At 44.4% G+C, this 23,610-nt stretch overlaps 2 protein-coding genes across 3 annotated transcripts in view; one reads left to right on the plus strand and one right to left on the minus strand.

Moving 5' to 3' along the window:
• The first annotated feature begins 67 nt into the window (after nt 1-67).
• On the plus strand, nt 68-12,783 carry Oaz2 (ornithine decarboxylase antizyme 2). The gene is given in 6 exon segments (XM_015480552.2): nt 68-87; nt 9,197-9,272; nt 9,274-9,354; nt 10,144-10,319; nt 11,082-11,167; nt 11,575-12,783. Coding segments are annotated over 6 exon segments (570 nt in total). The 3' UTR covers nt 11,706-12,783.
• A 1,066-nt stretch (nt 12,784-13,849) lies between these two features.
• Nucleotides 13,850-23,610, minus strand: part of Znf609 (zinc finger protein 609) — a 185,495-nt gene continuing 175,734 nt past the window's right edge. The window contains exons 6-10 of one of the 2 annotated variants that reach the window (XM_015480550.2): nt 22,080-22,446; nt 19,698-19,873; nt 19,259-19,475; nt 18,497-18,575; nt 13,850-18,206 (exon numbers count right to left, since the gene is read on the minus strand). In XM_015480550.2, coding sequence (XP_015336036.2) covers nt 18,502-18,575; nt 19,259-19,475; nt 19,698-19,873; nt 22,080-22,446 — 834 coding nt within the window. In that variant the 3' untranslated portion in view covers nt 13,850-18,206; nt 18,497-18,501. Of the gene's footprint in view, nt 18,207-18,496; nt 18,576-19,258; nt 19,476-19,697; nt 19,874-22,079; nt 22,447-23,610 lie in introns of those variants that run through there. The other variant, XM_048793855.1, reaches the window with a different exon arrangement.

Consider the following 23,610-nt stretch of genomic DNA (forward strand, 5'->3'; position numbering starts at 1 on the left):
CCCACCCACTCATCCACCTACCCACTCCCTGCGCTGCCTCCTCCCACCCTGAGCAGAGCCGCCGAGGATGATAAACACCCAGGACAGGTAACGGCCCGGCCCAGGCTCCCCGCCCCCATCCTCTCTACTTCGGCTCTAGAGGGCCTCCTCCCCCACCAACCAGCTGGTCTCCGTACCCCCCACAGTAGGTCCCCGACAGGGCTCCATCCGCCTCCACCGGACCCTTCCCCACTTGAGCCACCCCAGTCTGAGTTCCAGACCTGAAACTGGGCCTCTTTCCGTCTTTTAGCCCCCTCCCTCCAGCCTGGCCCATCCCCCTCATCCGGGCCTCCTCCTTCTCTAAAGCTCCCGCAAACCCGGACCCAATCTTTCAGTCAGGTCCCTTGTGCCCTCCTTAAAGGTGTCCCTTTATCCCCACTGGGCTTTATCCTTCCAATAGAGTCCCCGAATATCCCCGCCTCCTCCATATCCTCCCCGTATATATATTTTTAATCCCCATGTAAGTCTTTGACCCCGCTTTGAATCTGCTTTCTAGTGAAAACTACACGCCCCAACCAACCAGATCCCTTTCTTGTCACTGCTTCTCTCCCACCAGTCAGGTTCTATCCTTCAGTTCTCAACTAGACCCCTTACCCCCCCCCCCCACTCCAGGTCTAATGGTCATTACAAAGATGCCCAGCCCTCCTTTTGGCACCTCACTCCAGCTTCATCTTTTCTCTCCTTTCCTCCTTCCACACTCCTCTCTCGGGGCTCATTTCCCTTGTCTTCCAGTGTCATTCCTTTTATTTCCTCAAATAATTTGAAGTGGGTTCTTGTCCTTTTCTCCCTAAGGGTGTCCCACCACCACTCTAAACATTCCTATCCTTTAAATACTTTCTCTCAGCTGGATCTCAACTTAACTCTTAACTTTTCTCACCTTAATTGAGCCACATCTTTTTTTTTTGGGGGGGGGGTAGGGGCAGTGCTGGGGATTGAACACAGGGCTTCATGAATGCTAGGAAAAAGCATATCCCTAGCCCACAGAACCACATCTTAAAGATTATCAGATCACAGAACTTAGCCCTGTACTTCTTCCAGTAAAGACTTTCAAGGAACACCTCCTTTCCTTGGACGTCCAATGCCTTCATATCAGGCCCTGTACTCTGGACACTGCACCTTGCAAGTTTCCATCCCCAAACCCAATTCCAGTTTCTCCCCGTTAAATGAAGAGAAAGGTGCATATCTTTCTGCAACTGAGATACTGGATATCTAAATACTGAATATACTAAATAGATACTGGATATCTAAACTTGAATCCTTTTATCTTTCCCCTGCCTAAATTAAGCACACTTCATTACTCAAAATTTCTTTCTCTTTTCTTTTTCTAGGCAGTTTCTTCTCACTTATCACCCTCAAATATATCCCAAAATTCTGCCCCAGACACTATTCTCTGAAATGGTTCCATATTTTCCTCATTCTCGAGTTTTTAGCCCTGGTTGTTCCTCTGCATCAGAGTGAATTCTGTTTGCAATTTAGACCCAATTCCCTTCCTCATTTTTTCTCTAGACTTGTTGCTGTCCCCTCTGAAATGTGTGCGAAGCTCATTAGTTCCTCACACCAGACCCTTTGTCTTCAGATTTGCCCTTATGGCTTCTGCCCATCTGTAAGGCCTCATTATTTTGTAAGCAGATCCATTCCCTGTAAATCCTCTTTAAACCATGCCATGGTCCTTACTAAACTAGGCTCTACTTTTCTCTTATAAATATAGCCTTAATGCTTTTCTTCACATAGGGCTATAATTGCCACTCATGGTTGCCTTCTTACTAAATGGTCTCCAGCATAACATTTCCTATTAATCAGCACCATCCTTATATATTCCAACTGGGTTTTCAATTTTCTTGCATCTTAGTATTTTTCATCCCTACTGCACATTTGAAAAAGTCACCTGGGCCCCATCTTCACAGATTGGTCTAATTGTCCTAGGGTAGGGCTGGTTATTGGCATGTATTTTTTATAGCTCCCGGGGTAATTCTTTCCAATGAAGTTGAAAAACACTGCTTCTCTTCTTTCAAAAGACTTTAACTTTTATCATTACGTTTTTTTAGTGAGTGTCATCTCTTCTTTACTGAAAAGGGCCTAGTCTTCCTCAGGGATTTCTCAGTCTTTCTCAGACACTATCCAGAAGAACCCAAGATACATGCAACAGCTTCTTAAATTCTCTTTCAGTTACTGGGTTCTCAGCCATTAGCCATTTTCTTCCTTCAATTCTTAAACTCTTTTTTTTTTTTTTTTTAAAGAGAGAGAGGGAGAGAGAGAGAGAATTTTATTTTAATATTTATTTTTTACTATTCGGCGGACACGACATCTTTGTTTGTATGTGGTGCTGAGGATGGAACCCGGGCCGCACGCATGCCAGGCGAGCCCGCTACCGCTTGAGCCACATCTCCAGCAATTCTTAAACTCTTATCTAGTCTTCCCACCTTCATTTCTTTTCTGCATACACTGAAAGAAAATTCACTCCCTATTCCTGGTTTGTTCCTTTTTGACTTTTATCTCTGCCTCCTAAGCCCTTCTTACCTACAATCCCGTTCTGCTTTTATGTTTTCCTTTTCTGAGGCTATCCACATCCAACCCTCATTGCATTCCCCCTTCCTTCCATCTTCTATAACCCAGTCCTTCTGGAGCTGAGGAGGTGGAGGTGGATAGATACTTGAATGGTGCAAAAGGTGTTAACTGTGGTTTGGAGGGCCTTGTGTAGAGGATGGAGGGCAGGTAGGAGAGAAAACAGGTTGAAGTGTAGGGGTGGAGGGAAGCAGAGGAACCTGTAGCAAAACCTGCTCAAGGGGTATGTATGTGAGATGAATTTTCTATGTTCTAATATTTGTGTCTCTGGAAGGTGGGGTGGCTGAGCAGTAATTCTATAGAGTCCTCTGTACTCATCTGGTCTAGATGCCAAGTCCTTTCCAGGCTGAGCTCAGAGTTGAGCACTTGGGACCAATATATAAGGGTCCTCACTGAATGAGTGTGAGAGACCTGAGTTCTAAGTTCTGCCTTAGCTAGTGTGCTTACATGTAAAAAAGAAAAAAAGGGGGGGGGGATTGGGTTAGCTTAGCTTAAAGATTCTTTCCAGCTTCCTAAGTGGCAAAACAGGCTTGCTTGTCTCTAGGGCCCTTGCTTAGTGTGTGGGTAATTTGAGGGGCTTGGCTATGTGAGAGGCAGGTGGAGGGAGGAGCCAGCTGCCCTGCCAGGGCCTGGGCTGGAGCTGGGCCTTGGATGAAGCTCCTCCACTTTGGCCTGGGGGTGGGGTGGGGTGGGGTGTGCAGGGTGTCTGGTTTCTTTGAGTTACTGCAATCCTGTTTCCCAGCCTCCTCTGGCCTGCCTCTAACTTTCTAAAAGAAATCCTGTTAAGAGTCCTAACTAGGGATTCCGATAAGAGCCGGATGCTCTTCCCAGTCAGTGTTGTTGGTGTTTTGTATCCGCAGAGAGGGGGAGTTGGCTGGAAGTTTAGCTCCCATTGGGTGGGGGATGGGATTTCCAGCTTCCCTGGCTCCAGTGAAAAATGCAGGAGGTGGAGGCTTAGTTTCCTGGAAGAAATAGTTGAAGAGCTTGCAATATGTTTTGAAAACAAGGCTCTTCCTTTCCAGTGTTGTTCTGATTGGTGCTTCCAAAATGTCAAAATTCTTGATGGTGGGGGAGGGAAGAAGACGGAAATACAAGCCCCTTCATTATATTTTTTGAATATCAGGTTTAAATCCAAGAGGAAATCAAGCTTCCTGGCCTTTCTCTGTCTGGACTTGGAGGGGCAGGGAGACAGTATCTGTCTAGGGCTTGTTTCATATCTTTTGACAGTACAGTATTTGGAGAAAAGCTAGCCCTGGCTTTATAGCTATGTTATTATCATTCTGTGTACTCATGGACTTTGGGGGAGAAGCATTTGGTTCTACAGGTGGTTTTTTGAAGGTGGAGGTGAGCAGGGTACAAAAAGCATATCAGAATTACCCCGAGTAGCTTCACAGTTTTGTGGGTAATGGGATTTTCCAAAGAATATGATTTTCCTTGTTTATTGGCATTATGGCTTTTTGAGTGTAGGGTGGAAGAACCAGTTTTCCTAAGATGTGCCTTCAAGCATACCCTACAGAGAGAAAGAAGCTCCTGTATAATCAGGAATTCCTCCAGATTGGATGCTTCAGAAAGCAGTATGGACTAATAATAGCAATTTCTCATTCTGCCAAGAAATCCAAATTTAGCACCAGAGCAGCTCAGGGGGAAAAAAAGGTGGGGGGTACTGAGGGAGAGGATAGAAGGATATTACAAATGTTCATTTTTAAGAAAAAGTATTTCATCTCTTTTTGAAACAATACAGTGTTGATTGAAATTGATGCCATGGTTTGGAAGGCTGATGGAAAACTATAGATTAGAAATGTCATTAGATTAGCAAGAATCTTGTTACTTTAAGTGAACAGACAGGTAGTTTTCCTGTTAGCAGCAGCAGAAAATGCTTTGTATAAGCCTTCAGAAAATTTCCTAGGTCTTTGATACAATATGAAAAATGAAATAATTTTATCCTGGGAGAACCGGCTGGAGACTGTGATGAGCTTACAATACAGTGTAATACTAGATTGCAGTGAAAAAATTGAGATCTTTTTTTAAAAATAGGATTACCTAGCCATGCAGCTGCCTTTGATAGACATGTGATTGTATTTACTTTTGGTAGAAGATGTATCACACCATCAGCTGTATGATAGGCAAACCTTAGGGGCAGAGATATTCTGGCTGCTACCATACATATGTTTGTGGAGAATAAACCAAAACCAATTTTGCTTTTAGCCTGTGATTCAGATTGGTGATGTCATTTTCTTATAATTATGCATAGCAAGTAGACTCCCTTTGGAATGCATAACAGCCCTAGTGAAATGACTTTAGCCTGGCATTTGCCCAAGGCCCCTGTCTCAGATGGAAGGGGGAACTGGAAGCTGAGAATCAGCCTGTATGGTCACACTAGTCTGAAGGTGGCCATCACCTCCCATCTTTCTTCCTGTTTCTTTTTTGTTAAGTGTGATGGTAGCCCTGAATTGGTCTCTCTTTACATAAGGATTAGTCATCAGAGATATTCCTAGTCTTAGAGTAAAAGCAGCCTCTGTGAGGGAAATAAGGGCATTCTGAGTATTTTGTGAAGCAGGGCCTGAGACATGAATGGATCAGAAGTAGTTAAGAGGGAAATGAATGTATAATACTGGAAATGTGATTTTTATGTCTCTTACTTAATATCAAAGGTAGGTAATACCAAAGCCATCTGATCTCTAGTAGGTATTAAAATGAGAAAAAGGGTGCAGACTTTGAATAGGTCGAGGAGGCCACTGATTGAAGAGAAACCTGATCAAAATTTATCAGAGTATTTGAATTCAAGTGTTTTTTAGATTCTGTGGCTACAGAATTACTTTTATATTAAATCTCAATTTTGTGTAGCAGCAGGTACCCTTCTTTGAGCAAACCAAATATAAAATTCAAGGGGGCTGGGGAGATAGCTCAGTTGGTAGAGTGCTTGCCTTGATGCACAAGGCCCTGGGTTCGATCCCCAGCACCATCACCCCCCCCCCCAACATATATATATATATATTCAAAACTGATAAAATCAACTGGAAGTGATTTAATTCTTTTAAATAATAAGTACTCCAGATATTTAAAAACAGGATTTAAATTATACAAATTTGATTTAGCATCAATGTTTCCAGGAATACATGCTGCATATACTGCCTGTTGGTAGTCAGTGTATGAAATTATGATCTGTTAAGGACACTTCAGATAGGAGTTTCACAAATGCTTTAAATTGGAAGCAGCAGGATATGATATGGTAGCACTCATTTATATCTTGAGGACTGTTTCTAAGGGCATGTCCTGTAACACCTGAGAAGATAAAAGGTACAAAAGCCTCCAATCTTCCATCATCTCCTGACTTGCCCTGGATGCTGGATACATAATACCCTCTTTGTCCCTACCACTCCCCCCCCCAGGGCATATATTGGGGATTGAACCCAGGGACCCTTAACCACTCAGCAACATCCCCAGCCCAGCCCTTTTTTGTATTTTGAGACAGGGTCTCTCTAAGTTGCCTAGGCCCTCACAAAATTGCTAAGACTGACTTCAAACTTGTGTGATCCTCCTGCCTTAGCCTTCAGAGCCATTGGGATTACAGGTGCGCACCACCATGCCCAGTACATGCCTGTTAATTACTTAAACTACTGCATATATACCCATCCTCCTTTCCTTCTCATCTAGGAAATGACAGTCAGATTTTCTTTCAGAGAAGCAGTTTGTCATTAATTGCAAGTATCTAATAACAGATGCTTTATAATGGCTGAAGAAGATAATTATTGTCATCTACTGTCAAACAAGCTTATCCCAAACCCCAGCTGTTTCTCTTAGGGAACTGGAACTGGATCCCAGTGTGGAGTCCTGACATACTCCACCCCCATTCAAACACATGCTTCTTTCTGCACTTTATGGGGGAGGAGCAAAGCCTCTCCAGAATCCTTATGTGTGAGAGTAGGGAATTAAATTATTTACTACCATAGGATGGACATGTTGCATTTATTTAGAAAGATCAGGAAACCAGAAATATCACTAGTTTATTATAGGTTAGTGCTGGACGCAGGGCAGGTTTCAGAGATTATTTCAAGAAAAAAAGGAGGGATTCTGTATGTCAAACAAAAATTCCCCACAATATTCTGATCTTTTCAGGGGATTGCCCCTATTGCTTCTGCTTTTCTTTCTTTCTCAGTTGCTTAGGGCCTCACCAAGTTGCTGAGGCTGGCCTTGAACCTGCATTCCTCCTGCTTCAGCTTTCCTAGTTGCTGGGATTACAGGCATGTGCCACTGTGCTTGGCTTGTTTCTATTGTTTACAAGTGCAAATTACCCAAGAATGAAGATATTGGTTGGAGGGCTGGGGATGTGGCTCAAGCGGTAGCACACTCGCCTGGCATGCGTGCGGCCCGGATTCGATCCTCAGCACCACATACAAACAAAGATGTGTCCGCCAAAAACTAACTAACTAAATAAATAAATATTAAAAAACAAAAAAAAGATATTGGTTGGAATGCAGGGCAGAGGTTCAGTGTAAATCACTTATGTAAAAATGGTTTTTGGGGCCTGGGTTGTGGCTCAGTGGTAGAGTGCTTACCTAGCATGCGTGAGGCCCTGGGTTCGATTCTCAGCAACACATGAAAATAAATAAATAAATAAAGGTATTTAAACTAATACAACTAAAAAATAAATATTTAAAAAAAATGGTTTTGAGGGCAGTGGTAGAGCGCTTGCCTTGCATGTGTGAGGCACAGGGTTCAATCCTAGGCACCACATAAAAATAAATAAAAATAAAATAAAGATATTGTGTCCATCTACAACTTAAAAAAAAAAACAAAACAAAAAAACAGTTTTGAGAAACATTTCTTCTGAGAAGTGGGAGTCTGGCCCCAAAATTTTAGAATTTCAAGGCTTTGGATCTAGTTGTATTGTGAATCCAAGCAATTTTTCTGGTATACAAGGTGACTATCCATTCCAGAGGGGATTTGCCCAGTTCTTGGGTAACTCTGCTGATCAATGCAAGCAGGCCAGCTTTCTCTAGTGGCCCAGTCTTCCTGGTGTTTCTAAAGGAACCTCATTATATGCCAAAAGGGGCACTGGGGAATGAGAAGGGAATGGTATGTAGAGTGCACCATTGTGTAGGGAAACCCCCTCACACTTGTTTTATTTTTTTGTTTGCCTGTACAGTATTCTTCTGCCCCTTAAAACTTTGGAAGGGAAAATATAATAATTTATTGTCCCCAGCAGAAAGTAACTCCTTCAGACAAACCTCAGAGGCACAGAGATTTGAAAACAGTATAATTTAAGTGTTGCTCCCCTTTCACTTAAAGGCTAAGTGTAGAGATGAGGATGCCCCAAGGTTTTCCAGAATAGGCAAGAGGTAGGGAATGGGTTTATAATCCCTAGATGTTGATGCTACTTCAGGCTTACAGATATTTCTCTGGGAACTCCATTTCCCAAGGAAATTTTCAGTTATCCTTTTAGGCCTCCAGTTAAAATCTGGAGACCATAGAAGCTGAGCAGTGATGGGTTTAGATTTCTAGTCTCAACTGGAATGCTTGCTAGTTCCAGCACACCACAATAACACTTCTGTCCACCACCTTCCAGTTATCCTGAGGCTGGTATATGATGGCTAAAGGACAGACCTGTTGCTTAGTCCTGGTGGACAAGCAGAATGAAGTCTTGCTTCATTTGCCCTTGTCTTGGGGGTCAGCTTAAGGAGCCATTCAAAGAAGGTAGTGGAACAGATCTGGAGTCCCTTTGGATCTCCATGGAAGTCATGGTGCCCAGTAAGGGTACCTGGATGTGATGGAGAGCTCCTGTAAGGGCTTTTAACTTTCTGTAGTCCATCTGATTGTTGGCTTCCTTATTCAGGTCACAGCATATATTACCTTTTCCCAGCATGCCCCTTTCCTACAACTGAGTATCTGTTCTGACTACATTGGTATTACTACATTCCCACATTTGGGTCATGAAGTGACTAGCAAAGAGAGGCAAGTGGGCCCAGCATTTGGTGGCAGATCAGGGACAAAGTCAGACATAGTAATATTGTTCTGGGAGCCAAATCTCGTATTTAATTTTGTTCTTAACCCTAGAGGAACGTGCAGTAGGTGATTTCTCATTCTAATTCCTTTGTTCAGATGGAGGATGGGGCCATCACTGGAAAGTAGCCTTGGGAATTCCTCAGGGACACAGTACCCAGTGGCATATGACTTCCCAAAGTCCATCTGCCTCTCCTGAGCCTGAATGTAGGTTTTGTGATTCTGCCTCATAGGTTGTTGAGGCATTGGTGGCTTAGGAGGGATACTGGTGCAGGGCACAGGTCTGGAGTCCTACTAGGCAAGGTAGCATCTGGTGGTTCCTTCCACGATATATGGCCAGTGCCACAGTGTTTGTATGAAGATATCTGATAGGTGTTCCCCTTGTCAGACATATGCAGTTGAACTCCCTTGGGCCTTCTGGAATTTTTCTCTCTTCATGATGGTGGGCTCCTTCAAGAGAGCAATGGCAATTTTGGAAGAACTGGGGCAATGATGTGGCCTTTAGAACACTTGTTTAGGAGAAAGGTTGGGATGGGATTTGAGTTAAATTTTCAAGTTTTGGCATTTACTGTATTATCTTCTCTTTCTCTTGTAGTAGTATTTTGCCTTTGAGTAACTGTCCCCAGCTCCAGTGCTGCAGGCACATTGTTCCGGGGCCTCTGTGGTGCTCCTGATGCCCCTCACCCACTGTCGAAGATCCCCGGTGGGCGAGGGGGCGGCAGGGATCCTTCTCTCTCAGCTCTAATATATAAGGTAAGGAAGAACTTAGGATGGGAATCTGTGGGCAGAGTTCTCAGATACCACTGAGCTGCTGCTCAAAGGGAGCTGTCACTTTCATAGTCTTCCAGGCCAGTAGTGGGACTGGGAAGGACTTTTCAGCTGAGGCTGCTGTGTGGTTTTTCAGTTTTAGAGGGAGGCACCATTTGCTGCCTTTTGATCTGCTGTGACTGAGGCCCAGAAGTTGGTTTGGCTTCTAAGACTGGGATGGAAGGTTAGCAGGACAGCTGAGTTCTAGTCTCTTGACATTGTGATAATATGAATTGTACAGTCCACCTGAAAGCAGGTTTTGGTTGGTCAAGTCCCCAGCCAAACCGTCACAAATGTCCTTTCAGAGGGAAGGGAAAGAACATGGTTTTGGGTGGGGGCAGAAACATAGGCTTTCAAATCAGACCTAGGTTGGAATCTCAGCTTTGTCATTTATTACCTTGAGAGCTTTGGTTGATATTCTTAATTGTTCTTAAATGTCAGATTTAAGATGGAAATACTAATGCTCACCTTAAGTGTTTGTCAAACTAATATATAGGACCATATTGTGCACTATACTTGGTACCTGGTATATGCTTCAATATACATTTCCCTTCTTAACATCAACTGGTTTTAACAATGGCTTCACTTAGCCAGATGTGGGTCTATATTTCCAGCATACCCTCTTGTCCTGTGCCGTCTTTTGGCCTAAGGGATTCCTAGTGCCACCTGGTTAGAAAGCATATGACATGCCAGAGGCAGCAGTGATATGGTCCTTTGTCCTGCTTTCCTTCCCAGGACGAGAAGCTCACTGTGACCCAGGACCTCCCTGTGAATGATGGAAAACCTCACATTGTCCACTTCCAATATGAGGTCACCGAGGTGAAGGTCTCTTGCTGGGATGCAGTCCTGTCCAGCCAGAGTCTGTTTGTAGAAATCCCAGATGGATTATTAGCTGATGGGAGCAAAGAAGGGTAAGGAGCAAGTGCTAAGGGAAAGGAACAAATGAGGAAAAGAAGGTCCCCAGACCTATGTTTACTGGGATAACTGATTTTTAACCGAAGCCCATGCTTTCTTCCCTAGCTCTAGATTTCCCAAGTAGATTCCATTTTGTAACAGGTTATTTTTAGCCAGTAAAAGAGGCCTGCTCTAGGTTATAATTAAAGCAGATCTTTATCACATTAACCAAATGCCTACTAGTTAATCACCCCCTGGTTCATGCTTCCAAGCAGATATCAAGTCTCTCTTGAGCCACCTTACAGTGGTGCAGATACCGTGGGATTCCATTGGACTGGGCAAGGCCCTCCAAGCAGCCCATGTAAGGAGCAGTCCTGAGGACAGAGTTCTTGAGTGGCTCTAGTTTCTTGAGAAAATAGGCAATGGCAGGGCCCACAGTATCCTGCTCAGTGGCAGGTGACCTTATCAAAGTTGGCAGTAATCTCTGGAGAACTGGGTTCTTTTTCTAGGTCCCAAGCTTTGACTTATGAACTGCATTAGTTAAGATGGTCAGTGTTACTTTCAGATGATGAACTAGTCACAGGAAGAGATAATTCAATAACATTTTTCTTAAGACTCTGTGTGGCTTATTTTTTTCTGAACTCGGGGCTCTCAAGATCTCAAAATGAGAACCTTCTCTGGAGCTTCTGTATTATATTGCTGGTGGTTTGGCTCAGAAAACCCCTCTTTTTGACGGTTTGGAGTAGAAGGGCCTGATTAGTTTTCTTTGCTTCTTACAGATTGTTAGCACTGCTAGAGTTTGCTGAAGAGAAGATGAAAGTAAACTATGTCTTCATCTGCTTCAGGAAGGGCCGTGAAGACAGAGGTGAGGAGTCAAAGCAGCCAAAGACTTCCAGGCTGCACAGCAGGGTCTGGGGAGGAGGATACAGGGTTCCTGTTCAGTAAGTAGGGACTCCTCCTTCCCCCACCTAGTACCAGGGATTGAACCCAGGACAGTTTTATCTCTGAGTTGCTTTTTTTAAAATTTTGAGACAGGGTCTTGCTAGTTGGCCAGGTTGGACTTGAATTTAGAATCCTCCTGCCTCAGCCTCCAGTGTATCTAGGATTACTGGTGTCAGCCACCACCCGCCCCTGGCAAATCAGGCGTGGAAGGGAGTTGCCCAAGGATTACTAACAACCTTGTTTGTTCCATTTCTTTGGAGTTTTCCTTTGATTTTAAGCCTGTCCTTGTTTTTCTCATCAGAATCCTTTTTATGCTCTTATCTTCTACAGCTCCACTCCTGAAGACCTTCAGCTTCTTGGGCTTTGAGATTGTGCGTCCAGGTCATCCCTGCGTCCCCTCTCGGCCAGATGTGATGTTCATGGTTTACCCCCTGGACCAGAACTTGTCCGATGAGGACTAATGGTCATAGAGGATGCTTTGCCCAAGAGCCACAGTGGGGGAAGTTAGGCAGCCTTGGGACAGAGGAGAGGGCTCCTTGCTGTCTAGGGAAGGACGCTGAGGGGCTCAGGGTGAGGGTTGCCTATTGTGTTCTTGGAGTTGACTCGTTGAAATTGTTTTCCATAAAGAACAGTATAAACATATTATTCACATGTAATCACCAATAGTAAATGAAGATGTTTATGAACTGGCATTAGAAGCTTTTTAAAACTGCGCTGTGTGATGTGCTCTATCTAGCCTAGGGGAAGACATTGCCTAGAGGGGGAGGGGCTATCTGGGTCCAGGGGTAAGGGCTGGTGGACAGCACTGTCAGGCTCAGGTTCCCCTACTGTTGGGCTTTCTGTTTTGGTTTTTAAGACTTAATGTATTTTCTTTCTTTGCTTCCTGTCACCCCAGGGGCTCCTAAATAGGCTTTTGGGCAGTGTCCTTGGGTTGTTTTTTGACTCCACCTGGGCTTTTCTGTGTGCATTTGTGTCTGGCCTGGTGTAAGCAGGTCTGACCCCCTCCTCCTTTACAGCTTAGTGTTATTCTGGCATTTGGTTAAGCTGGCTTAATCTGTTTAATGTTATCAGTGCATTTTAAATAGGGCATTGAAGTTCACTCCCATGACAGGGCTTTTTTTGGGGTGCCTGGGCCTTAAGAAACACTAAATTCCAACTCTCAAACTATTGCCAGGAGTTCTTGCTCCTGTGGCTCAGGCTCCAAGGTCTCCTTCCTAGGGTCACAAAGAGCAGAGAGAAGAAATAGCAACTCAGGGCCTGGGAATCGTGGGGAATCTGTTCTTAGGGACCTAATGCCTCTGGCTGGCTGAGCATAGTGCTGACTGCCCCTAACAGGTTCTGAGCAGTGCTTTAATACCTTGTCCTGCAGGGCCTAGAGGTAATAGGAAAAGGGGCTAAAAGTGGCTCCTTCTGTTTCATTGAATAGCTTGTTCTAAGGGGAAAGGAAGGGGCAGGAGATCTAGACTGGGTGAAGGGAAGTGGGGGTGTCAGGGAGGAAAGTGTGTTGTGTTACTGTGTCAATAAACTGATTTAAAGTTATGGTTGGTCTGTTCTTTATTCCTGTACCAGGACCAACTTCTTACCACTACTGACTTTTGAGCCCAGAGCCTAACTTAATAGGGGTGTGCAAACATGCTTCTCAAGGAGAAAGCTGCAATGTAGTAGGGCAGATAAGTTGGCCAAGGTCTCTGGGGCTGTGTTATACTGTGAAACCTGGGGTTGCTAGGAGTCTAAGACACATTGCGAGAGCCCCCTAGAGAGACAGGCATGTACAAAATCACCTTCATCTAATAGAGGCTCTCTCCCTAGGATCCAAATTGTTTTTCCTTTTATATTACAAGTCTGAGTTCTAAAACTGGGTTTTTGGCTTTTGCATGGAACTGCCAGACATTACTTATTCCTGAGGTCTCTAAAGGAAGTGGCACATAACGTTCCCTATTCTTGTTTTTCTCTTTTTTTTTTTTCCTACTTCCTATACCTCCTATAGCTTTGTAACTACTCTTGATTCTTAAGTTTCTATGTGGGTCTCTGGCCAATTTACACACTGTATTTCACAGAGCTTACTTGTGTTTTATTCTGGGCCACACCATTAACCTAATAACCAAGTAGGTATTCCTTAAAAGACCTGAGTCAATACCCCCACTCCCCACACATAGTGTAGTATTAGAACAAGTCTGGGACTAGACACATTAAATTGAAATCAGAGTGGCTAAAAGCTGTCCCCCATTAAGCAGATGATTTCTGGAGGCAGCCTAAAGGATGTAGGCAGTTTAGGATTCAGATGTTAAATCCAAGGAATCTGCTAGTAGAAACGATAAGGGAAAACCTCTCAGTCCTTTACTTTTTCCTCCAAAGCTAGCAGAATGGACAGGAAAGATGCTTGAGATTCTCCTGCCATCTGTTGGTGGTTCCTGGTGCAGAGATAAAAGGAAGGACTGAATTGGAAATCCAGGTACCCTGTCAAAATTTCCCAAAAAATAGCTTTGCAGGAAAGAAAGTTTGGTATTCGAAGTCTGAACTCCAGTTAAAAAAGCAACTTGGTAGAATTTTTTTGGGGGGAGGGTGGAGAGAGGGATAGAGATGTGAAAGGCAAACTAAGTCTAAATTTAAGAACAGGGACATTAAAAACTTTATTCAATAAATACAACAAATAATTTAAAAATATATTTCAATTCCAAAGCCAATTAAGAAAAGGAAGTAGAGGCAAAGGGAAAAAAAGCAGGGAAGTAGGAAGGTAGAGGAAAGGAGAAATGGGGAACAATGGTTTGGTTGGGCTGTGTTTCAGAAGATACCACCCTTTAAAATTCTGATCAAATGCTCTTGATCCATAACCCCTTAGCCCTTTTTCTGATGGGGTAACATAGGAGTCCACCAGCAAAGAATGATTCTCTGGGCTCTGGAGCAGAGCACTTTGGAGACTGGAATGTGTGAGGGTGGGATGGGTAGGGCAATAGGAGTCCTTTTCCAGTCATTCCTAACCCCCCCCTGGCGGGTTCAAGTAGTGCAAACTCTTAGGTAGAGAGCTCCCAGCTGCATAGTTTCTTGGGTGCGCATCCAAACTAGGGCCTCTGGGAGATTGGTCCCAGAATACCAAGGGGTCCAAAGCCACTTTGGTGAGTGGGGTCTAAGGGTGAAAAGAGGAGAGGCTAGGGCAGAGCTTCTGGGCTAAGCCAGTGACCAAGTCAGAAAACAATGCTGGGCAGGAAAGGGCTACAGGGCAGGTAGTTGGGACACTAGATTCAACAGCTTGCCATTAGCCAGGGAAGCTGAGGATGCACATGGAGCAGGACCAGAAGACTGGGAAAGCTGAGGGAAAACAGAAAAGTTCGGAGGAAGGAAGAGGCAGCTCAGCAGCAAACTCCAGGAGAAATAACCAGCAGCCCTCACAGATTTGTGATTGTCTCTTAAAAAGATTTATTTTCTCTTCTTGCCTGAATGTACAAAGGCAAAAAGAGTACAGTTTGTATATATATATATTTATATATATATATAAAAAAAACAAGGAACTTGGTAATTTACACTTTTACAGAAGGGAACAATCAGGAAGACTGAAATTAAATCCAACAGAGCAACGCCAATGGAATAAAAGCTATGAACAGCAATACTGCCCCTCCAGCCCTGGCCTCCAGCTTGCCCCAACCTGCTCCCAGTGGGAGGGCTGAGCACCAAGGCAAGCGGGTGGGCTGGGGCAAGAGGGGCTGGGGGACAGGGCCTGGGAGGAGCTCAATCTCAGAAGGAGCCCATGGCAGGGCATCACTGGAAAGCTTCCTGGGATGCCCTAGTAATAAAACAAATGACAAAGGCCCAGAATTCTGGAGCCAACTAGCTGCCCAGTTGGATCTTGGGGGCATCAGAGTAGACACTGGGATGGAAATGGGACAAATGGGGAAGTGACACGAAGGGGCCTCAAAGCTTCTATACAATTCTCTAGCCCTTCTGTAGTCTTAATCCCCAACTCCTTAAACTAAGTTCTCCTACCCCTACACCCTGGAGTCTGGAGAAGAAAGTCAAGAAATGACCATTTCATCTCATTGGGTGCCTTCTTACCCGTCTGTGTGTGGTTCTTTGTCCTTGAGATGTGTGGAGAAAGTGGGGAAAGAAGGAAACTCCATGCACGCACACACACATGAATAAGGCAGGGACTGAGGATGAAGGGAACCAGCACACCTTAAATGAGGAAGCGGATGTGAATCCTAAAGAGCAGCTCTCCAAGCTGCCCTTCCTGGGGATGAGGTCCTCTTTACCTGTAGCTTCTCTTCCATGGGGGTGCCCAGGTAGCTATGTTTGTAGGGACCTGGGCAGGGATGGCTCAGAGAGAGGCTTGGTTTGGGGGTCTGGACCCTTGACCAGTAACCTTTTCTAGCCTCTGATGATGGGGTAGAGATCATTGTTGAGTGTCTCATCCCTCTGACTAGGTCATGGGTGCCACAGGTAGCCCTTACCTGTGTTGCTCCTCCCCATATAGGAGAGGTAGACAGCAAATCTTTCACTCAGCACTTGTCAAGGATCACCACAGCTGCTGCTTCTACTTCTGCATCATGTTATTTCAGGGAAGATTGTACCCAGGAAAGATCAGGGTGAAGAGAAGGCAGGCAGTGCCATTCTGCCACTGTTGTTTTCACCTGCTCTTCTGGGCAGCTCCTACTCTTTGAGGGAGACTTGATATATGAATCAAAGAGCTAAATGTTTTTTAAAAGGTGGGGGGAAGCAGCTGTTCCCTTCTGCAGAATCCAAGGCTGCTCTACAAATACAGAAGTTCCTCCTTTCTGTGTCACAGAACTAAGTAGAAAGGCAGGAGTGTGGGGCCATGCCTGCCCAATGAGAAAAAAAAAATTATTCCAACGGTTTCTTTACAATATGTACAGAGCACGCTGCAGGACAGCGCCACAGATACAAACACACAATATTTTAAAACAACAGAGATGGGCTCTTGGCTCCACCCCACAGGAGCCTGGGAAGGCATAATTAGGCTGAAATTTAGTCACTCTCTTGGTAGGGGTGACTCAGGTTAGGTGGAATGAAGCTGTCTTCCAGCTATTTCCATAGATAAAAGGGAAGTCACTATTCAGGGCACTACCCACTGGGCAGCAGGAGGCAGAGGGATGATGGCTGTGAGGGAGGCTGCTTGGGACCTTGTCAACAGGTCTAAAGTAAGGGAATTTTGGGGAAGGCTAAGAACCCAACGTGAACAAAAAACAAGGACTTGAGAGTCTAGAGAAAAGGTCTGTAGGTCAGAGGGGCTCTCCTCTTGGACAAATGACCTAGGCCCATCTATGTATAGGGCTGCAGAATTTTTAGAAACCACCCTCAACTGGGCATTGTGCTTACTGTCCTCCTATTCTCCTCATTCTCCAAATTAAGTCACAGTCATATTCCTGCTCTTAAATTGTCACTTTTGGCATTCTGGTCACAAATTCTCTAGCCTTGGCAAGTGTCTGTCAATCTTTCTCTCTCAATCCAGAGGATCAAAGAAAGATAGGAGGGGAGAACAAAGAGATGACCCCTCACAAAAGCAAAGAGCTAATACTTCCCACACTCCAGGGAAGAAGTGACTCCAATAAAGCTACTGAATCATTATCATTTTCCCAGTGTACAGGGCATAAAGCTTGGACCCAGAGAGACTGAATTTCTAAGGACAGCAGAGAAATGTTTGCTATCTCAAAGCACAGCTCCACTGAATTCACTGCAACTCTGACAAGCAATGCTTGGATGTATTTTCCCAGGGTCTGAGGAACAAAAGGCCTCCTATGGCCAGTGGCTCCTAAAACAAAAACGTGTGTTACAAAGACACAGCTTATATTGGCACACACGGAGGTTATAGATTGAGCTATATAAAGTCATGTACTTGTAGACAGAACTGGGCTGTATACATTTGTAGCCCTAAATGAGGAAGTTACTCAAATGGTTGAATGCACAGGACATCTCCAAGAACTGCTGGGTGCTCCCAGGGCCTGCCTTCTGGGTCTTGCCCTAAAGTGACCCAGCAGACTCCAAGCTTCCCCATGCTGGGGGAATACTATTTTATCTGCCTGAGTCTTAAGAGCCAAGCAGTGGAAAAGAAGAGGCAAGATCAGTGTGGGGATCCCCCTGGGAAAAGCACCAAGGGGTTAGGAGGGAAAAGAAAAAGACAAGGAGTTGGGAGATAAGAAGCAGCAGGACCTAGTGGGGATGCAGTTTCAATTTCATGCTCCAACTCATTCAGGGTATCCCTGGGGAGCCCTGTGCTGGTGTTGAAACCCCTGCCCCTCTGCTTGACTGGCAGCTTCAAGGCTATGGTGGGGCAAATGCCTTGGTCTTCCTTTCTAGGCTAGGCTCTGAGCGTTTATATGTGCTCACATTGGGCGGCGGGGTTGGGGGAGGGGTCCTGGTCCTCTATGTTTGAAGACCTTGTTTTCACACAGAGAAAACAGCCCCCCAATATCTTTTCCTGAGATTCTAATTCCTCCACATGCTGTCTGTTCCCAGGGCCCAAACCACTGGGGAGATGCAGGAACTGATGATGGTGGTAATGATGGTAGAGGGGGTATGGCTGCTGTGCTGTCTTCAGACCTTACCCAGTGCTTGCGGGGTGGGGGTGGGGCCCCCCTCTCTGGAGGTGTACTGCCCCGGCAGCAGACCAAGGCCTTGGGGAAAAGAGCAGTGACTTCTCTGGGCTGAGGCCATGTTCCCCTGGTTGCTCCCCGTGCCTTCATCTCCACAGAGGTGACAAAGCCATGATGTGGCTGAGAGAATAAATATTTTTGCTAAGTACCAGCTCTCCAGGTCCTGAGGAAGAGGAAGGGTCAGGGAGTTCCAGGGGTCTGGTGGAGGCGAGAGAGCCAAGGGTCTGCCTTCAGTCATGGTAGGAACGGCAAACAGGATGATCAACACCATTTAACTGATGTCTAAATGGCACGTCCAGCACCTCCTTGGGTGAGCCAGTCCAGGCCCGTGAAGTTGACTTTATCCGGGCACTTGGTGTTCTGCAACGGAAACATGGACAGGTAACCAGGCACTCAGCCTGCTGGCATGACAACCACAAGATGGCGCTCCAAGAAAATTAACTGGCTAGTATTAATCCCTAGGGGCCACAGGTCTCTTAGATGCATACAGCTTCACAGGAGACTGTCCTACAAGAGGCTTGGCAGGATTCCACTATTTCCAGACTGCTGACACCTCAGTTATCCCTCACTTAGGATCCACAGGGATGCTGTGATCCAGGTAGCAGCTATTTCTGGCCCTATGTTGCCCCAAACAAACAAAAATTACTTACCATTCTCACCTCCTGGGGGGTGGGTACAGTGAGGGAGTTGAGCCTTGCTGGCTGGCAACAATGGCTGTAGAAGAAAGCCCTGGGCAAGTAGGAGGACATGTTAGTCCAGCATTCACAGAAACCTCCCCTTCACATTTCCTTTTCACCAGCTGGCTAGACACAGGGAGGACAGACCTCTTAAATTCCTAGCTCCACTGAGTTTTGGGTACTGACTAAAAAAAAATCTGATTCTTGGCCAGATACAGTGATTGGGGGTGGACAGTATAGTTTTTAGTATAGTTTTTTTTTTTTTTTTTTTAAATTAAATAGATGCTTCTTTTATTTTGGCTGTGGGAATACCTGTTCCTTATTCTGTGAATATCAAAGTCAACATTCTGGATGAGTCTAAGAATCCCCCAGCTCCAAGGGAGTAAATAAATGTCATGTTTTAATGAGTATTTGCAGGAGGCTAGTATTTTGGATAGATTAGAAGCTTGAAAAGAAAAAAGATTCTTGGCTGGGGATGTGGCTCAAGCGGTAGTGCGCTCGCCTGGCATGCGTGCGGCCCGGGTTCAATTCTCAGTACCACATACAAACAAAGATGTTGAGTCCGCCGAAAACTAAAAAATAAATATTAAAAAAATTCTGTCTCCCTTTCTCTCACTCTCTTTAAAAAAAAAAAAGAAAAAAAAGAAGAAAGTTTGTTATGTGGGGGGACCTTACTATGAGCATTACTACTGGGATGCAGACCAAAATATAGATGATAGGGGACAATAGGCTTACCTGCTGCATAGGGTAGGTTGTACTGTGCTGGGAGCAATGAATACCCCAAGTGGTGGTGGTGGTGGTGTGTGGACATCAGGCGCTGGGAAGGGGAGGTACGGGGCCGGTCGACACTTCGATCACCCCCGCCTGATCCCCCAACACTGCTACAGCTGCTGCCACCCCCAACCACCCCACAGCCTCCCCGATCTCTCTCCTGAGAAGTTTTATCATTTATCTGGAAAGGAAAGGAAACACAGAGAAGCACCAGAGTGAGACATACATGAGTGATATAACCAGAGCCCCACATTATGATTTCCTGAAAACGCAGGATACCTATGAATCAAGAACTTGCCCTGATGAGTCAGTCAAGTTGCACTGTGGTTAGGACCTGAACTTGCCCACTGCCTCCAAGATTTTGGATCTCTGTTATTTTTGGATAATACTGTACTTCTCTTACCGTGGGAGACTTGCTCTTGTAGTGACTGGCATGCTGCTGCAAGATGTCCAGGGCTTTGGACTCTGAGCTGGATTTACAACTGACATTGGGGCTGGCTCGTGCCTTGTCGGCATCTTCACCACCTGAGACCTTGCTGCCATATGGGGAGAAAGAGTAGCTGGAAGGCAAATAGGAACCTGGGGAAGGAGAAATCAAGTGGTCAAAGAAGTGAAAGGTAGAAGAAACTGCTTTAGTGAGCTTGGTTAAGTGGGCATTAGCTTTCCTAGGCATAGGCTGAGGTATTTCCTACCATGGTATCTTTGGGATAAGACTATTGGCTTGTCTTTTCTTTATTGAACTCTACAGGGAAAATGAGTGAAGGGATGCAAGGAATATGCCTTCAGTTTCCTGGAGCTGACTTCCCCTGACCTGGTATGGTTCTTTGAAGGACTCTCAGATTCTTTTGGAGGGGTGATATTAAAGTAGAAAGATCATAAAGATATAAAGTCAACTGGCCTTGGGATTAGCTAAACCTCTCTCTGAAACTTTCTAGCTGGGTAATCTTCGGCAAATTAACAACCTTTTTGAGTTTTAGTTTCTTCATCAAAATGAAGACAAGAAGATAATGTTCATAAATATCTCAGGATAGTGCCTGGATTGGAGCAAGCCTTCACAATACACAGAACTATTATTTTTATATATATGAGTGTATGTTACAGGGAGTAAGGAACACCTTACCTTGCTCAAGGAGTGAGAAAATTTTCCATTTCTGTTTGAAAAGCTTACTTATTCTACTTAGAGTCTGTCTTAAAAACAATGTCACCAGATGTCATGATTATTTAGGTTGTAGGAAGGTGGAAGCTCTAAGAAGTAAGTTAGGAAGTGCCCAAGTCTGGGGCTGGACATGTGGCTCAAACGGTAGCACACTCGCCTGGCATGCGCGGGGCGCTGGGTTCAATCCTCAGCACCACATAAAAATAAAATAAAGATGTTGTGTCCACCGAAATCTAAAAAATAAACATTAAAAAATTCTCTCTCTCTCTCTCTCCTCTTTAAAAAAAAAAAAAGAAGTGCCCAAGTCAAGGCTGGGGATGTAGCTCAGTGGTAGAGTGCTTGTCTACATGCATGAGGCCCTGGGTTTAATCCCCAGCACTGCAAAAAAAAAAAAAAAAAAAAAAAAAAAGCCCAAGCAAATCTGAATGTAGAATAGTGATTACTAGGGGTTGGGGGAAGGGTAAGGAATAAAGAGAAGTTGGATAACAAGTATCCAAACACAGGTAGAAGGAATATATTCTTGTTTTCCACAGAAAAGTGGGTGGCTATAGTTCACAATAAGCCTATTATATTTTATGAATATTATATTCATAAATTCACAATAAGCCTATATTTTATGAATATCTGTAAGAAAAGAATTTGAAGGCTCAAACATAAAATGCTAATCATCCTGATTTGATCAGTGCATGCTGTATACATTTGTTGACATATGACATTATATCCTATTAATATATATAATTATTACATGTTAAGATAAATAACAAAACAAAGTTAAATTGAATGCCCTTCTACCCCAGAAGAATCCCACATGACTCTTTGGGCAATAGAAATTGGCAAGCAGAGTTGACTAAGAACATTTTCTTCTAAAAACTTTTTTTTTAAAAAATTTTAGATGTTTTTGGATCTTTATTTTATTCATTTATTTATATGTGGTGCTGAGAATCGAACCCAGTGCCTCGCACATGCTAGGCAAGAGCTCTACTACTGAGGCACAACCTAGCCCCTAAAAACTTTTTAAAAAAGAAAATGTTCTTATTTAACTCTACTTGCCCCACCCCTCTAGGAACTCATGGATACCAGCATAAAGAGCTAATCTTTCTCAAGTTGAACCTAGCCAGACATCCCCTTACTTTAAACTGTTCTTCCTGTCTCTTGATTGCCTTCCAAACTTTCAGCTGAGCATGATCTTGCAACTGAATATATACATTGTTCTGATCTGAATTTTATTTGTTCCACATGTCTCTACTCTATCAAGTTATAAGGTTTTTGAGAGGCGGGAACTAATCTCTTTTATATTCTCCATAGTGCCTTGTACATTGCAAAATTTAGAGCATATGTCTGAAAAAAAAAGAAGCCAGCTTAGATGGTGATACTAAGAGTATCAATGAGAACTGACAGTAGAGGCAACCCTCTAGCTTGAACAAGGGAAGGAGAGCTAGTCCCTCAGACTATAATCAGGAGTCATTTAAGGAGCTACGAGAAAGTGTGACCACTTCACAGAATGATACAATCAAAAAAGGGCTGTCATCTAAACAAGCCTCATTGAGTCTTAGTGCCAAGCAACAAAACTCTGGGTTTGAAATCTCCCTTCCTGGTAAATGGAGCAGAGATGGCACTAGGATGCTGTACCTGGGTAGTTCTGCATCATCACAGCAGGCATGCCCCTGTAGCTGGGGTGGTTGGGATCATAGGACTGGCTGTAGGAGTAGCCGTGCATATAAGGGATGTAGGACTGGTGCTGGGTGAGGGGAGAGGACACAGGCACATGGACACTTGGTCGCGGCTCCTTGCTCCCAAGGCGGGACTCCTCAGACGTGGGCAGCTTGCAGTCACTACTTGTGCTTTCCTTCCCATCCTCCTTGGGGATAGAGTCCTTACTCCGACTCCTTTCCTCCTTCAATTTGCGATCCCGTTCCTCTTTCCACCGCTCATCCTCTGACTTTATATCTGAGTACTTGGCAGGATAAACATATGTCCACATCCGGGGTTCTGCCTCCTACAATAATCACAGAACGAGGTGTTGTACACATAAGACAGAGATATAGTTCAAGCCCCAGGTCCCAGTATAAATACAAGCACACTAGACTCCTGGGGCAGGGTAGGATCCTGGCTTTTATTGATCTTTGTTTACAATCCAATTTTGGTTTCTCTTGTTTAAAAAGCTCCCCACTCAAGGAGACAAGATGTGGGGAGAGAAAAGGAAAACCTATCAGTATACGTTCTCTAGGCAAGCACAGACATTCTGGGACAAATATTCCTGGAATAGAAGGGGCTACCTCCTTCTAAAACATTTAGATTGTTTCCTTTCTTCAGCACACTTTTTTTTGGTGTGTGTGGTGGTGCTAGGGATTGAACCCAGGGCCTTATACATGCCAGGCAAGCAGTCTACTAATTGAGCTATTGTTTCCCTTCTTCAGGGCAAGCTCAATGGGTAGAAAGCTATCACTGCTGCCAGGTCAGAGAAGGAGGGTAAGTGTTCACCAGTAGGGAAGGGAAGATAGTCTAAGTTCCGTGAATAAAGATGCCAGACTCTACATTCTCTGTTCTAACTCCACCTACTAAATCCCCTTTCTCCCTCTTCTTCTTCAGTTCTGAAGATTGAATGCAGGGCCTCATGCATGATAGGCAAGTGATATACCATTAAGCCACATCTCTAGTCCTTTTATAAATTTTATTTTCAGACAAGGTCTTGCTAAGATGCCCAGGCAGGCCTCAAACTTGCGATTTTCCTGTCTCAGTCTCCCAAGTAGCTGGAATTACAGACATTATCACATATGGCTATAAAATCGTTCTTAAAGAAAATGAGTAGTGTACTTTTGACCTGCTCTAAAACATGAAGAGATACCATTAACTCATTCCATAGGAAGGAACTAAACAGTGGAAGGAACATTATACTAGGAAATAAGATATCTAAGTTCTAGTCCTGGCTCTGCTAGTGAAGGTTCAAGTAACTTTAGACAATCAAGCTAATGTACCTAGGTCTTTCTTATCAAATGGAAAAAACCTCTTTTACAGAGCTATATAGTGCTTACCCCCATTCCCTGAGACTCTGGATTGAATCCAGGGGCCCTCTATCACAGAATTATATCCCCACTCCTTTATATTTTGAGATGGTCTTGTTAAGTGGCTGAGACTGGCCTCAAACTTGCAATCCTATCAC

The sequence above is a fragment of the Marmota marmota genome, unplaced genomic scaffold (assembly GCF_001458135.2).
Source record: "Marmota marmota marmota unplaced genomic scaffold, marMar, whole genome shotgun sequence".
NCBI lineage: Eukaryota > Metazoa > Chordata > Mammalia > Rodentia > Sciuridae > Marmota > Marmota marmota.